The 17,141-nt window shown below is 41.8% G+C and overlaps 1 protein-coding gene across 2 annotated transcripts in view; it reads left to right on the plus strand.

Annotated features, from left to right (window-relative positions):
• Window positions 1–1,951: 1,951 nt before the first annotated feature.
• The window catches only part of VWA8 (von Willebrand factor A domain containing 8), a 204,453-nt gene continuing 189,263 nt past the window's right edge, over window positions 1,952–17,141 (plus strand). For both annotated transcript variants that reach the window (XM_063335017.1, XM_063335028.1), the window contains exons 1-2: window positions 1,952–2,333; window positions 13,356–13,433. In XM_063335017.1, the coding sequence (XP_063191087.1) occupies window positions 2,186–2,333; window positions 13,356–13,433 (226 nt within the window). In that variant the 5' untranslated portion in view covers window positions 1,952–2,185. The remainder of the gene's footprint in view (window positions 2,334–13,355; window positions 13,434–17,141) is intronic.

Genomic DNA, 17,141 nt, shown 5'->3' on the forward strand with positions numbered 1-17,141 from the left:
AGCAAAACATTTTATAGATACACGACTCGGAAAAGACTGAAATTTAAAGCATTTAGCTTGACAGGTGCATATATATACACACACGGACGTAAAAGGAGGCTTTGTACATCCACAGTGTGAAATTACAGTGAATCTGTAAAAAATTTTGAAATGTCTCATTATTTCAAGCATAGCATAAAATCTATTCAGTATTCATAGAATCATAGAATGGTTCGGGTGGAAGGGACCGTAAAGATCATCTAGTTCCAACCCTCCTGCCATGGGCAGGGACACCTCCCACTAGACCAGGCTGCTCAAAGCCCCATCCAGCCTGGCCTTGAACACTTCCAGGGATGGGGCATCCACAGCTTCTCTGGGCAACCTGGGGGTTCCAGTGTCTCACCACCCTCACAGTAAAGAATTTCTTCCCCATATCCAATCTAAATCTACCCTCCTTCAGTTTGAAACTGTTACCCCTCTTCCTATCGCTCCACTCCCTGATCAAGAGTCCCTCCCCACCTTTCCTGTAGGCCCCCTTTAAGCACTGGAGCTCTCTGGAAAGGTACTCCAGCCATATTCAGGTTATGCATTTAATTGTTTGCATATCTGTTGCAATTTATTACTATTTATTTTTTTCCTATAGATATGACAAGAGGATCAATATAATCTTCTAATTTAATATCCCAGATTGGTAAAATGTATTCATAAATGATTCCATTGTTATTTTGCTTCATTGGGCTCCTACTCTGTTCCACCAGACGCTCTTGCTACTTAGCCTATCTTCAGTCTCCAGCATTTGCGATCTTCATCTTACAAGAAATTAGGGCAATATCCATAAAAGGATGTTTCAGGTTAGTTTACCCTGCCTTAGACCTAGAAAGCAGGTTCACAGACCTATATTAAGTACTAAGAATAGAATTTATACCTAACGAACACTCTAGCCAACTGGAACGCTGAAGATCATGAAATCTCACCACTCTTAAGCATTTAAAGCACCTAATACCGAGATGCAGAAATGCATCTAGGACTAGATCAACATTCATAATTCGTAATATCTGGGGGGCTTATATGGGGGCTTAGAAGTCTAAGTTATCTATGTTTAAACAGATGCTTAGCTCGCTCTTTACTGGTTGTCCTCTGGGGTTCCATGCTGAAAGTGTGCAGGAAATGGGAGACTTACTAGAGAAAAATTCCCCCAGCCCCAAGGACACTGAGGTAGAGACCTAAAACCTGAAGTGCAGGTGATAAAGGTGGTGACTTGACTCTAGCTTCTACCTTCTGCTAAGCTCCCTCACCATCTTGTTACTGGTGCTGAGATCCAACTGGATTTTCCTTGAAACTAGGCTTGGTTTGTTATTGTAAAAGCTTCAGCCTTTCGCAAATTATTCTAAAATTTACTCCCGAGCTTTCACATAGATACAAGAGCAGTAACTTTAGCTGAAACAAGCCAGTTTTGAAATCTATTTCAATAACATCATCTTTTAGAAAAATCTCACATCCAAGCCATGCACGTGCAAAACATCACTCCTGAGTAACTTGGTTCGAATTCTTCTTGAAGTATAAAATAACTTAATCCCAAAAACATAGGCGAGGGGCTGCACTGGAGCAGAAGGGCCCAGAAATTCAGCAGGATTTAAGAAATCGGAGGTGGGAAATAATACCTTTTGGTGCATGAATTCACCTCAGCCACCGCTGCCCGCGCTTTGCTTTCCAGGGCCTTTACAACGTTTCCAGCTATGGAGATCTGCCTCCTCCATATAAACAAAAACCCACGTCGCCCTCGGAGCTGACGCCCCAGCCCCCCTGACTGAACACACACCGCGGGAATCAGCCCCCCGGCGGCCGGCGCTGAGGGGACCCGGGCGCGGCCGCCGTCCCTCCCCCTCCGGCCGCGGCGGCCGGCGCTGAGGGGGCCCAGGGCTCCCCCCGCCATTGCCCCCTCCTCCTCCGGCCAGGTTCCCCCCCCTCCTCCGGTCCCGCTGGGCGTGAAAGGAGTCCCGTCCCCCCCGTCTCCCCCGGGCACCCCGGCGGCAGAGGCAGGCTCGGCCCGCCACCGCCCCCGCGACCCTCCTCGGCCCGTACCCGCCCCGGCCGCCGGTCGGCCCGGCACTAGTTTCCGGTGGGACTTTGTGCCGCGCCGTTTCCCTTCCCCTCCTCGGCTCGGCTCGGCCCGGCCCGGCGGTGGCGGCGGTCTCCCCGCAGGCCCATGCAGTCGCGGGTGCTGTGCCTGGGCGGCGGGGCCGGGGGCCCCGCTGCGCGCAGGGTCCGCCTGCTCCTGCGGCAGGTGCTGAGTGGCGGCGGGGCGGCCGCCGGGCGGTTCGGCCGCCTGGAGGTCAGGGCGCTGCACGGCTCAGGTAACGATCCCCCAGCGGGCTGGCCCGGGCCCTGCCTCCCTACAGCCTCCCCACTTCTGGCTCCCCTTGCCCCGGCCCGGGGATGTGGGCAGCCCTGCTCTCCCCTCAGACATGCGGCCCGGGAGGAGGAGGCCTGGAGGCAGGTTACCACCTTCTGGGTGCTGGTTTGTCCAGTTTGTGCTGCCATCCTTGTTTCTTCTTGTGCTCGTGAGTATTGCGTGAGAGGAGAGGGCAGAGTTCAGTCAGGGGCTTGCAGGGACGCTGTAGTGTGGCTTTCCATAGCATTTCACCTTTCTCTTTCCAGTGTGTCACCCACAGCAAAGGAGCGGCCCTGCAGCCTGTGCCTGCGACAACCGCTCTTCTCCATCGAGCGGATTGTTAGCGTCTTGCAGTGCTTTCTGTTCCTGCGTTGCATGGCTGCTTTCTCCTGCCACTGAGGCAAAAGCCATGTCCGTGTCAGGGGTTGCCAAGGCTGATGCCAAGGCAGCCTACGGTAACGAGATAGGGGGTTGACCTTGAGCTTGCATGTGCTGGGAAACATGACCTGAACTGTCCCCGAGTGTCCTCCCGTGACCTCTGAGACAGATGACAGGCCTGTGCAGGGCACAAGTGACGTTTGGAAATGGTGACATATGCCTGTGGTAGCTGGCACTTTTTGGGATGGATGCCAAAAGCAACAAAGCTACTAAATACAGAGCAAGTGATGAGCAGCTGTAAATTAGGAAGACAGAATGACAGCAAGTGATTCTGATGGTGAGGGACTCACTAAAGCTCTTAATTATACCGCTTTAATACCATTTGTCTCAGTTTTTATTTTTTTAATCTGTTTAGTATTTGACCAGTTAATTTCTTTAAATATGTGTTTGGTTTCTCAAGAAGGAAGCCCTTGAGGAATTGATAACCATAAAATTTCTTCGAGAATTTTTGAATAGAAAATGCTTTATTTTTGAAAAGTACTGAAAAACCCTAGAGTTATTTATCTTAAAACAAATAGGAATAAAAGGCAACAAGTTAACAATATGTGAAACAAGCATCTGAAGAAGGTAGCTCAGCACTTTTCAGCCCTTTGTTGGAATGAGTAACCTTAAGAACAAGAAGAAATTCAGCAATATGAAACAGTAGCAAATGCAGTATTACTAAAAATACTTCATAATTTCCATGTGCTATGGAATGTAACTGAGTGTAACTTCGCAATATTCATGAATACACTGTATATGTAATGAATAATAGGAGTCTTCCCACTTGGAATCAATGACTGTAATAGTTTTGGTAGAAAGATTGAAATCCCAAAGCTCTAGACAATTTTGTTTATTAGAGGCAGGCTAAGAGATAATATTAGGGATATTTGCCCTCCCAGCACCTGAGACGTCTCATTCATTATAGTACTTCCTGTGCCTCTGTGAATTTGGGACCTTGATATTAGGAATACTATTTATTATTTGGCTTTTGTTGGTTTGTTTTTTTTTTTAATTAATTTTATTTTAAAGATGATTGCATGTTCTCTTGCAGGCCCTTTCACTCCTTTGAGGTTACTGAAGTTACAAAGAGATGGTCTGGAATTTTGTGTGCAATACGTGTTTTTGCTGTGTCTATGCACCTGCTGTAATTACAAGTCTCGTTGTAAGCAGTGTTGAGGTTGCATGTCTGTTCCCTATTGATAAAGGAAATATTTCAGAAAAGGCTGGAAGCTGTTGACAGTCAAGTAAAGAGCAAATTGTTGTCTACCCAGTGATTTGGATCTGACATCCCTGCCAGATTGGATTTACCGTCTGTGATGGTACCTTTTAAGTGTAAGGGAGAAACTGTTGCCTGATTTTGTCCTGTTATATGTGAAGGAGCCATGCTTAGCTTTTCAGCTCTGTCTTTGTAATGCAGATATGGCTTGCTGGTGCACTGGGGGCTGTGGTAAAGCTTAAGAGAAATCTCAAAGCGAAAGACACAGGCACTCAGTGGCTAAAGGGTAATGGGAATATCTAGGAAGGGTTTGGGTTTGCACAACTTATTTAACGAGGGAAACTTAATTTATGGCAACAAGTGTGGTGGAAGGATGACTATTGGATTAATTTTTAATGCAGGTTTTATGTTTCCTTCAGAAAGACTGAAAAGAATTATGTTTTTATAGACTGCAGAGTTATTTGTGATGAATTGTTATTTTAAACACAGTATGAGCTGAACAAAGTGAAGTTCTACGTAACTCAGTTCAATGACATTTAATTGTTTGCATCTATCTGTACGTAATATGAAACTTTTGACAAAATTTTGACAGAATACACAATATCAGAGATGCTTCAAGGGGTTGATGGGAACAAATGCTGACTTTCGTGAAAACAGAAGAGCTGGAAAAATAAAAATCATTGCCAGTCAGACAGCACAGGCAAAGGAAGGTCTGTCATGCGCTTTGCTGCTCAATGTACATAAAACAACTTATGCTTTGTCACTTGTGTAGACAAAAGTGTATACTAGCTTCATTCACTGTTTTCTGCCTGTCCAGGTTCCTGTCCAGGTTCACTCCCTATACTTTCCAAAACCTGGTCAGTCCCAGTTCCTAACCATACCCGCATTTGAAGCTTGTGGGTGGTGTTTGTTTTTTTTTCCAGGTCTGTCACTGTCCAAAGACTAAAGAACTGGTTAATGATGGATGTAAATGCTCTCCATCACATTCCCTTGTCTGACTTTACCTGTGTCGTTATCTCATTGAAGTTCATATGTGGACAGCTGGGAGGGTGGTTCTGGCAATTTTTTTTTCACTGGCAAACCCTATTTAAGGGACTTCATTCTTTCATCTTTCTCTTAACATTCCCGCTATTGTTCATTGCCTCCGTAGTTGTACTTAGGGGGCTGTCCAATGTGGTGACTAAAACAATTCCAGTGATTTGATTTACGGCAAGGCCTTATAAACAGTGGTTGCGTCAGCACAACTGAGAAAGCAGCAAGTGGAGATGGGAATTTTCAAAGCCAGTTGTCGTGAAAATTTGCAGAATTATGCCTGAGTTATTTCAAATCATCCTACCATTTAAGAGAGAAAAGCTTGGTGGCAAAAAAATAGCGTTTTTTGTTAGACACACTGATATAGCTGGAAGAAAGGGATGAGCTGTCAGGCAGATATGCTCTTCGGTAGGGTTTCATTGTTGTTCCCATGAGTAGATGTCATTAAATACTTCTAAGTTTTAATATTTGTCAGTGGTTCAAAATTTAAATTTTCCTGTTTAGCCACTGTTACAGTCCTGATACGCGTTGATGTGTTCTGCAAGTCCTGCCCATTTTAATACATGAGACTGAAGTTGAACCTGCCTGGCAAGCTCAGGGGCTCGGGATAGTTGCGTAGGAGATGCCATAGTGAATTTTAAAGCTGTTTTGTCTGTCTTGGTTATCTTTTTAGTAAATGGGAAGTTGTAAAAACAATTCTATTGATTTTCAGTTGTAGTTTCTTTTTAGTTGAAATACATTATTGAAATTACACTAATGCATTTGATACCTCAGCTTAGTTTAGAATAGACCGATAGTCTGGCTTTTCTGCACTGAGCAAACTGTGCTTCAGGAATCTTCATACAGTTTGAAAACACTATGAGCTAATTCTTCACATAAGTAACACCGGCCACAGAAGATCTGAAAGGGAACACTGGGGATGTGATGAGCATCTGTTACCGTATGACTAAGAGGAGGTAGTGGATATCGTTTTCTCCAGACAGCTAGCAGAAACCTCCCATTCAGGGGTCCTCATGTTCATGGGGGATTTCAACCATCCAGACATCTGCTAGCAGGGCAATCTGGCACTGTGCATGCACTCTTGGTAGTTTCTAGACTGTGTGGGTAAAAATTTTTTTAAAGCAGATGACAGAGAGCCTGGTCAGGAGTAACTCTTCATTCCATCTGCTGCTCACAAGTAAGGAGGAACTGTGGCCCGTTTGGTCATAGATGGCAGCCTGGATTGCAGTGACCATAACATGATTTGAGTTGCGGATCTGGAGAAAGGCTGGGAAGGTGAGCAGCAGAATTAGGATCCTGGACTTAAGGACTGCAGGCTTTCGCTTATTCAGGAGATTGGTAGGTAGACTCCCTTGGATAACAACCATGAAGAAAAAAGGTGCCCAGGAGAGCTTGAAGATTTCTAAAGGAGGCTTATTGACAGACAAGGAGTGAACCATTCCACAGGGCAGGAAGATTTGGTATTTCAGCAGGAGGCCTGCTTGGTGAAGCAGGGAACTTCTCAATGAACTAAAACACAAAAAGGGGGCATACAAAAGTGGAAATAAGAACAGATAACAGAAAAAGAGTGTAAAAATGCTATTTGGTATGCAGGGGCACAATCCCTGCTGTCTGACAAACTGCAGATCTGTAGTCCAGAAGGACCTCAATAAACGTGAGGACTGGGCCAACAGAAACCTCAGAAAGTTTAAGAATGAGAATGGTGAAGTTCTGCTACTTAACTTAAGTCTTGCTGTGTCTCACTACAGGCTGGGGAGGGACTGGCTGAGAGGAAGCTTTGCTGAAAAGGCTGAAAGGCTGTAGGGTTGCAGTGGATGTTTGGTTGAATATGAGCCAATACCTCATAGCAAATAAGGTGAACCACAGACTAGCTACGTTAGGAGGAGCATGGGCAATGGTAAAGGGAGAGTTCATCTCTACAAAGCACTGATGAGGCTCTGCCTGGAATGCTGTGTCCAGTTTCAGGTTCCCTGGTTCTAGGGAGATATGGAGAAACTGATGGAGTCCACTTGAGGGCTACCAAAATTGTTAGGGACCTAGAGCACCTGATGGTGGGGATAAGCTGAGGGATCTGGGCTTGTCAGGTTTGCAAAGAGAGGCCTAAGGGAGGAGAAATCTGTTGGCAACTTAAGATTATTATAAAAAAAATGTTCAACTACTAACTACTTAATAGTGGCAGATAATATATTAAGAAGCAGTCATCACAAATTGGGGTTTGGAAGGTTCAAACTGGACAATAGGACAAACCTTTTTACTAGGACAGTAGTGCAGCAGGGGAAGAGGTCGGCTAGAAAGGCCGAGGAATATCCATCCTTGAAGGTTTTTGAGACTCAGTCAGCCAGAGCCGCAGCTCATCTGATCTCGTCTTGGTGGTAAGCTGATGTTGAGCAGGAAGTTGGAGATGACTGGTATTTCTAAAGTGTTTTGGTAATTGATGAAATAAATGGGCAGCTTAGCACTTCTTTGACGTGGTAAGCATATTACTAAGAGATACTCTGAAATACATATATTGAGTCTATGTGAGTCATCATGGTATTAAACACATTTAAAACTGACTTTTCACATTGTAACACTTTTGTAATTGAGCATCATCGGACTCCCTACCTTCAGGGTATGCTATTGGCCCAAACGAAAAAATCTCTCTGCTAAGAAATGATTGTAAGCTTCCTATGTGACTGGATGTCAGATAAAATTCCGCGTTTGTGTTGTTGATCTACTAATGCAGAAAAACGGAGGAAAAAGTTCATTTCCTGGAGTAAATACCAAGATTTTGCTTTAATGACACTTTGGACTTAAATCAGTAAAAAGAATCGTTAGCCTAAAGTAGACAATTGAAAAATCAAGCATTAGCTTCAAAGCTGAGAAGTAAAAAAACAGAAGGTCTAATAATAATGTTGAGTAGAAATCAAGTAATATTCAAATTTTATGTTTGAAGTAATTATTTTGGTTTCTTAGAGGGAGAGACTTTCTTTCTCTTGCTCATAAAAGACGGGTGACTTAAGTGAAGTGGATTTTTTTGTTCAGATTGCAGATGGGTTTTGTTGTGTAAAAAATCCAACTATTTCAGTCTGCAGTGTCCTGTCGGCAGCAGCTGAGCTCCACCTCATCTGTATGTGAAGGCAGTGACGGTCAGGGAGCAAAACCTAGTGAGTGCTGGGAATGGGTTTCTGTCCCTCATACTCGCGTGTTTTGGAGGCTGCCAGTACCAGTATGAGATGCAGAATAGGTTACACTGTTAACCAATGACTATGTGTAATGTTTACAGCCATGAAGGTGGCCAGCAAGAGTTGGTATGAAATGAGAGAAATAAGTAAGTTATGTAGATAGGGCTGCTTTTTCTTTTTTTTTCTCCACCCCCCTCCCAATAATGAATTCGGAAAAGTGGAGCGAAAAGAAAAAACAAATCCTGGAAAGTGTCATTTCTGTTTCTTCAAAATAAGTTGGCTCTTCAAGGATGAGGGCTGACACTCCTTTCTGTGCCCTTATGGATATGTGCTGGATAAATATCAGTTAAAAGCATCTCCCCCCTTCTCCTTTTCTTCACATTAGAATGAAATTAAGACCTGGAAATATATATTTGAATGTATTATAGATTTTTAATTTTCCTCTAACAGGTGTGATCTTATCACACAGAGATTAACGTTAGCAGAGTTTAGCACCTTCACAGTTTTAATATGCTCTTGCTGTTACTGGCTTTTGAGACCAGATGGCTGGCCTGTGTACAAGTGAACGTGTAGTATACTAAGATGACTGTTGCAGTGTGTTAATCTCACATAAATTCAGGACTAAAGAGTCCAAAAGACAATAATTTCAGCCACCTAAAAACTCAGTGTTCCCGAAGCTTCATTGTAGTGTCTTATAAAAACCCTGATACTATAAAGATTTACACATGAGATTGGAACTGTTTCTGTTGTGCACTTAAAAAACTAAACACACGTATAGATCTGCGCAAGATGTTTTCTTTTGCTGTAGGATTTCTTTATTTAAAAATAGCCATTTCAAAATTATTCATTTCCTTCTTTTTTTCTTAATGTTATGTTATTTCTTAATGTTATTTCATCAGAAGAATGGCGAGTAGAAGGAATAAAACTTTTTTTCTGCTTCTCAAGTTCTTAAATTGTAGTTGAGATGCAATTTGTTTATCTTCAGATATGCCCAGCGTTGCTGTAAATAATTTACGCAGCAGTGTTTTTTCCCTCTCAACATAGAGGAAAAAAACAGTAGGATTAGGGAATAGTCTCTTCTTGGGAGAGGAGAAGAGGAATAGTTGGTGTGATACTAGCTTTTAAATAGAAGACCAGTCGAAGGTGCCAAGTGCACAATAAAGCTGCATCTTCAAGAAGCCTTCTTATTGAGATTATAACATTAAAAACATCCACAGGGGGTTGGAACAAAGGTCCATCAAGTCCTGCTATTCCAGTTCAGTGCATTGCAGTTACTGGGTAGCTATATGTGTATGTGCGAATTGCCGTTTTGCCAGAGGTGAAGTTCACACCTGTCTATTCCAGATGCAGCAGAAAGAGCTCGTTGCATGTACTGAGGCTGTTTTCACATCTCCTTCTTTCAGAAAGTCTCTTCAGGGTCCTGTTATTGGGTCACGATCTTTATGTGCCCCCGATGTCCAGCCCATATTGCATGGGCTCTTAAACTACCTGTTTTGTCTGTATGTTGATCGCCCCCTGAATGGGACGTCCTGCTTCCCTTTTGGATTCCGGCTTGTTTGGCACTTGTTTTGTTTCAGCAGAGTTGTGTACATCAGGCACTGCTTATATCCCGTTGTTTTCCCCAAAGACTTGTCCTGTCTAAGATTACTGTTTTCAGTGTGGGAGATAAGAAACCAGGGGCACATCTTCACTGCTTGCCTGAGCAAGTCTGATACAGGCTACAAAGTCTCCGTTGCAAAACCTCGTGTGTATAGCTTTTGTCCACAATAGTGTGGTAGTAGCTTGTGAGCTGGGTCGGCGTATTCATGGACTATTCCGTAATTTGCATTGGAGACAAGTCATTTGGGATATATGTTCTCAAATCACGAGTCTTGCTGATTTAACGCCACCGTTTTACCAAGCAGGTTGTTGTCAGTTCCTTGCCAGCTGGTGAAATCTTGGAAAGAGACTGTCTGGGATGACACCTCTGTTCAAGGAGTTTGGAAATGCAGAGGAAATGGAGTAACCAAACACGAGACTTAGAAGAAAAAAAAAAAATGGGACAAGAAAATATAGCCCGAGTGGAAGTGTGGTAAGATTAGTGGGGTAGTATCCCTGTGCTCATTTAGCTAGGAAAATAGACTCTGCTGTCTTGGTTTATTGTTGCTTAAAGTTCTATTAAACACTGCTAATATTTTTGCTTTGTGGACGGATGCAAGTTGGAGGCAACGTTTGTCTCCAGGCAGCATCCTGGCAACCTGTTAAACGCTGAATGCCCTGACTGTATGCTTGGGGTTTTGTGTGCTCAGCTCTCTCCACATCTTGCATATAGTTAGCTCCCAGCCTGTTTTTCTTGAAAATTTGTAAGGACTGTTGATGGCTGGAATATTTGTGGCATTTTTGGACATGATTAGATGTGTTGACCAAGGGATAGCATGTTATGGACTGACATAAATACCACAAGAACAGATGCATTTTCCATTTTTCACGTAAAGCAAACTCAGTTGTTTTGGTTTATTTAAGGGAGTACAGGAAATCAACTACGGCTTTTCAGTATTGTGCCAATAAAATAGGTAATTAAAATTCTCTCCTGTAGGTGATGTCATCATTCCAATGTATTGAAAAAGTCTGACACGTTGTGCTTTCAGGGTCTTGTCCTTACTGTGTTTTGGACGACTGCTTATGCATGAAAGAGTATTTACAACTTGAGCTGAGGTTAGTCATATACTCTTGTCTCATTGCAAGTTGGCTAGGGAATGGTGAGAAAATAAACTGGCACTAATTTCCTAAGGATATATCAGGCAACCTGCTCTTTTTAGGATACTAAAATTCTTCCCAGCTGAGCTAATGAGAGAGGTGTAACCTTTTGCAAGAAGCAGTGGGCTCCTAGGATGTCTATATCAACTTGGAGGCATTTTAGTCAATCCTTTAGCTGTTCACCAGTGAGAAAGATGGTTGGAGCTGCAGCAGAAGAAGGGGAAGGGGAGATGTTTAGGCAGGCAGTAAGATGGTCTTTCTTCCTTTAAAACTTAAGAGAGGTGGGCAAAACCCTGTGAAAGCCAAAGCCTAGATTTTACTCCCTGCAGTGGGCATATCTATTGTCCAGTGACTTTTTAGGATAATGTAACACTTCCCAGAATGAGGACCAGGCCCCTGAACTGTTGCGGGACTTTCTTTTGGAGTGAGTTTGAAGGCTTCAGGCTGAAGAGGGCACAGTACTCTTGGGTGCATTTGAACTGCAAATTTAGCAAGGGCCAGGAAATGACCTAAAGCCCCGAACTGCTGCCTAGTCATTAGCTTTGCCCCAGCTCTGTTTGGGACCATTCCACTTCTTTGCTCCTGCACAGATCTGCTGGAGAAGTGTGCTTAGCTCTAGCAGGGAGGGTGGGGACTGCTTGGTGCTGCTTGTGTTTAGGACCAGGGATGGACCCTTGGCCACCTTTTATTTAGCTGTGCTGCTATTGTCTAAGTCTCCCACTTTCTGACAAGCCATTGAAGCCCTGTGCATAGGAACAACCACCAGTTTACTACCACCTTCTGCCAATGTTTTAAGGAAAAAATGTGGAGCTGAGTATTTGGACTTCAAGAGCAGCATAAAGACCCACAGGCAGGCATGTATGTCAGGCTGTGAATCCCACTCTCAGCGTCATTGCTCAGCCCTTAAATTTGGGAGGAAATCAGCTATAATCCTTTCTTCACTGCTTCCTGTTTGTTGCTGTAGGTGATTCTCCTCTGGCTGTAAATCTAGTCCTAAATGTGTAACGTTTCCCATGGCTTGTCTGACTCGTGTCAGAACCTGGGGATTCTCAGTCCTGTGAGATGAGCAGTAACATCTGGATACGCTGGAAGAGGTTGCATTTGAGTGCAGGACTAGAGTCACTGCCGACTGAAAGGAGAGCTGCTGTATGTATGGGAGGAGTTTTAGTTGCCTCTGTCAATTTGGACAAGCTTCCTCTTCAGCGTCTCCCTCTCTGGTTTCAGCATTGATCTTCCAAACTCTTTGACTCAGTGCTGAAGATGGGCGACTGTAGACTCTGTCCTCTTGGATGCTATAGGACAAGGTGCAGGTGAACAAAAGGATTTTTAGAGTTGGATCTTGTTCGTGGGCTGTGTCTTCTCTATGTCTCGTTTCTCAGAAAAGCACAAGCACAAGAAACCATTCCAAAACTTGGCCTCAGTTTATGGAAAGGTCGTGTAATCAGAATGCTGTAGCAAAGCTGCACCCCTGCAGCAGTCTTACTCCACTGATCTTCTCCATCCTCATGCACACGCTTCAGTGCTTGTTGGGCAGTGAAGCTGGTGTTATCTTCAGCAACGGTAATGGAAAAATCATCATTTTACTAGAGTCATTTTAGCTTCACGGTCTTCATACTTGTGAACTCATTTGCATGGCCCAGATGTTTTCTTGAAAAAAATAATTTTTGAGTTTGTTACTGGTCTGCAGCTCATTTCCTTGGCATAACAGGTTTTGGGTGTTGTGCTGTTTTTCTGTGTGACCACCGCCGCCTTGGTGCTTGCCCATTTCCTGGCTGCAAGCTAGGTTTCACTTCTGATTTTCATGAGAAAGTACACAATTTTATTCAAGTCTGTGAGTGCAGAAAGATGAGTAAGACAGGCAGGTCCTAGTAAGAGACCAGTAAATAAAATGGCCAGGTGCTTTAGTTTTGATGAAATCCAGAGCAAGAAATGCTTGAGACCTCGTAAACGTGCCAGGTTCTGCAACTGTACAGTCAGAGAGTGCAGGAAGGTTCCCACTGACGTGAAGATGTCATTTCATACCTCCAACAGATACTGTTTCAGGCTGGTTGAAAACTCAGGAAAATCATCCCCCTACAAGTGTTTCTCACTTCTAGTTCTGCAGACAAAGTGTCTAAATAACGATGGTACCTGGAATGGGGTTCTATAGTGAGCTTGAATTCCATAGCTCCCAACAAAATAAGTTATGGTTATAACAACAGCAACAAAAGAGAAACATCAAGGAATATTAATTAAGTGTAAATTAACCTAGTACCCGATCTGTTGAAAAGCAGCAGAGCTAATTAGTAAACTAATAGCTCTCAAACACATTAGAGGCTGCTTTGTGAACTCACAGCCAGCCTTATGATTTAAACTTTAATATAAAAACTTTAAAAGTATGTGGGAACTAAAAGACTTCTTTTCGCTTTTTTTTTAGGTGATACTGTCACTATTGGAGATGTGTCTTTTAAACTCAAAACACCGAAGAACCCAGAACTTGTTCCACAGAACTACAGTAAGAATCTGCTTTCCTTTTTGAATGGGTTTCAAGGCTTTATTAAAAAAACTTTTACTTACTCAAGTCACTCCACTGACTTCACTGAAATTATCTAAGAAATATGTTTTGAAAACACATGCAATTTGGGGAAGGCTGTCTTTGCCGAGTTCTTTACTGTATCTCTAGTTCAGCTGGTTATATGGGAGTCTTAACATTGCATGTAACTTGTCCCATTGGTCAGTGGGACAGTAAAGGGACTGTTTGTGTATGTTTAAATATTTTGTTCAAAAGGAGTCTCATCCAGCAATTACTTCTAAAAATAATAGAATAATCTCAAATTGTTTGGTCCTAAAAGTGTAGCAGTTTAAAATTATCTTTGGTTGCAATATGATCATAGGTCCTAGGAGTTTTCTGCTATATGGCAGATGTATGGTGTTTTTCTACTGTGATATTTAATATTCCCGGATTGTCATGTTATTGTTATCGGCAAACATACAGATCTTTGCAATCCATCAAGTTAATAGGAAGTCAGTTGCATAGTGATAAAAAATGCTATCAAATACTTACTGAAGTCACAGCACATTAACAATGCAAATACATATACTTACAATTAATTCACATTGTGTTTTGATACCTTATTAAAAATGCCACGGATTCTCAGCCACCCATATTTCCTATTCATTGAGAATAGGAAATGCTTCTTGAGCTTTTCCTTTTGCACTGTGGATCAGCAAGTGCATCGTGCTTTCGTTGTGACGTTTCCTAGGACAGCACAGGCCAACTGTTTCCTCAGGATCCAAAAAGATGAGTTGCCATTCGTTCAGCACTTTCACATGTAGGCTGCCAGATGGCCGAAATTTGAATTAAAAAAACCCCACCAACAACTGATTTTTCCACCCAGATAAATTCTCAGACCAAAACCAAGCACACATGGGTATTCTAAAGGGATATATAAGTCTTATACTACCCTTAGACATGGCCAAGCACTGAGAACTCCCAGTGATTGTTATTGCTGGGCTTGCAAGGTCCTACAGTTGGAATCTGAGTGTAGTCATTCACTTCAAGCCTATTTGCTTTCCAACATGTCTAAATTCTTTCCATGACATTTTGAAGAGGATATCAAGGAAACTGCTGGTACAGTGGGTTTTTTGGGGGACAGAGGGTGGGTTTTTTTTTTTTTGTCTGGTTTGGTTTGGTTTTAGAAGAATGGCATTGATAACATCAATAATGGACTTGCCACTGCACAGCTGGCAGGATGGCAGATAGCTGCTGGGGAAGAGGGCAAGAGGTATGTTAGAGCTGTACAGGGAGTGCTACCGGTATAGTATCAGAAAGGGCAGGAGCTGCTGCGTAAAGGTTTATCTTGTTGCGTTCTTAAGCAGTATGACTTCACTTCATCAGACATCGGTTCATCTGACAGGCTTTAGGTGCCCCTACTTGGGCAGAAGGGTTGGACAAGATGACCTCCAGAGGTCCCTTCCAATCTCAGCCATTATGTGATTCCTTATTTTGTATTAACTGTGGGATAGTACATCTGTGTTACTATTGACATAGATTAATGTTTCTTAACTCTTTTCTGAAATGTGACCTTCTTTCTGAAATGTTTGTCCTTTGAGAGCTGTAGCAGGAATATAGAAGGAGATTTTGTTTACGTTCAGTCTTTGATGAGTGTGAGGTCTACCGGTAGCATCGTAGGCCAGATCGCTGATCTGCATCTGGATCGTGGGCTGCTTAATTCCCATACCCCAGTAAGCATCACACTGTGATGCTTTCCTCCAGGTTATCTGGGTACCAAATATGTCCTATGACATGTGTCAGTCCATGCTGTTACGGAGTAGCCCACGAGGAAAGGTTTTCTGGTTTAGACTGTAATGACACTTCCCATACCTCGTGAGTTCCCTGGGAATGTGGCCAAACAATACTACTCTGTATTATTACTTTTAATAGCTTCTTAAATGATCAATTTTTGCTTTTCATCATTTATTCTGTATGCCTGTTTCCTCATTTTGATCATATAGTAAGGGTATCAGTTGTCTATGTCAATGACTAATGCGATCTGTTTCACTTCTTTCCATTTCTTGTAGATTGTTTTGCTTTCTGGTTTTCTGTGCTGTACTAAATGTGTTAAAATTATCAATGCCTTCCTGCCTTCCACTCCTCCACACCATGCCATTACATTTTTTGGTCAATCTGTACTTTTTAGCAAGATAAATGTTAGCTCTAAGTTAACAGCATCTCTTTCAGTTCTTTGGATTGGGAAGGAAGGAGAATTATGAAAACACACGGTAGATTCAAAGAATCTGAGATTTTTCTAGTTAACGATTCTAAGCAGGAAAAAGTGGCTGAAAACTAATCTGATAGCAGAAAAGTTATTAAGAATGTACGGAACAATGGGATTTTAGGGAAAATGTAATACTACAACTAAAACTAGCATTTATTACCACTGTTAGGTCTATTATTAGTTGCTTCTCTTTTTTTTTTTTTTTAATAATCATGACTGAAAGGAGCCTATGTCATGCTTGGGATACTATCGTTCATCAGTATTCATGTACTTATAGTAGGATTACTTAAGGTACAAAATTTTGCTTAGAAACCTAAATATTAAATTAGTTAAAATTAAGTAACGTAGAATACTCATGTATTTAATAGCAGAAAATCAATTTCAAATACTTGAGGACAATTTCTTTGTATATTTAAATTTAGATTTTTTTTTTTTTATCCCTTAGTGCTTAAGTTTTATGGTTACGTTACGACGAAGAACAAAGTTATACTGCTTTAGTGAAATTAAGTAGATTGCATTTGTTCCATGTCAATTATCTCCTCTTCATGAGACATTTAGAGAGTACATGCATTTACTTACCTGAACACATTCTTTTCCTTGTTTTAAGAGTACTTTTTGTTTTGCTGTGTGAATGACCGCTGTAGATACAAGATGTTTTGTTGTAAAGTAGATGAATGTAATTGCATATTTATACTAATCTATAAACCGAAATGTTACATATTTTGAAATTTTATTATAGTAACTAATATTACATTTAAATGACCAAGGTACTTCCCTGATTTCTTTAAACTAAGACTAGAAATAATTTGGTCATCCAGTTAAGTGGGAAATATTCCTGAAAAGGTCTCAGACATTGTAATATTTGCAGTGGAGTAAGAACTAAGAGGAGGGAATTGAAGCAGTTACAGTTCACTTACTAGTACTGCGCATGATGTTGTTTTCTAGCTCATTATTTGCGTAGAATAGAATGTTTCTGCTTTTGCTATTCTGCCAGATAAGAGCCATGTTAAATACAGTAATGTTGAAAGCGCATATCTATAATTTACAGCAAATTTTAGGGATGTTAAAACTTATTCTAAACTCAGCATTGTTCTTCTAGGCTTAAAAATAGCCTTAAAGCTCTGGAAAAAAAATACGTAACACAATAAGGAACATAAATGTATTAAGTGCCTACAAAACTTTACCTTTGTCATTTTGTCACTTAATTGGTACCAAAATACTTCATTTTTTGTGTTAGCAGATTAAAGTGATTTTTAAGTCCTTTTTTGAACCATGTTACATTTTGTATAAGTGGATAGGATAGGTACTGCTGCTTAGCTTATGTTTTCATGTCCTTGCTTTTCAGGTTTTATGTTAGATACTGAGCAAGTCCTGTATGAAGTGCTCCATTTTGTGTGTCAATATAAAATATTAATTTGTTTTCCTGTTGTTGGAAAATGGCTTTT

The sequence above is a fragment of the Chroicocephalus ridibundus genome, chromosome 1 (assembly GCF_963924245.1).
Source record: "Chroicocephalus ridibundus chromosome 1, bChrRid1.1, whole genome shotgun sequence".
NCBI classification, from domain to species: domain Eukaryota; kingdom Metazoa; phylum Chordata; class Aves; order Charadriiformes; family Laridae; genus Chroicocephalus; species Chroicocephalus ridibundus.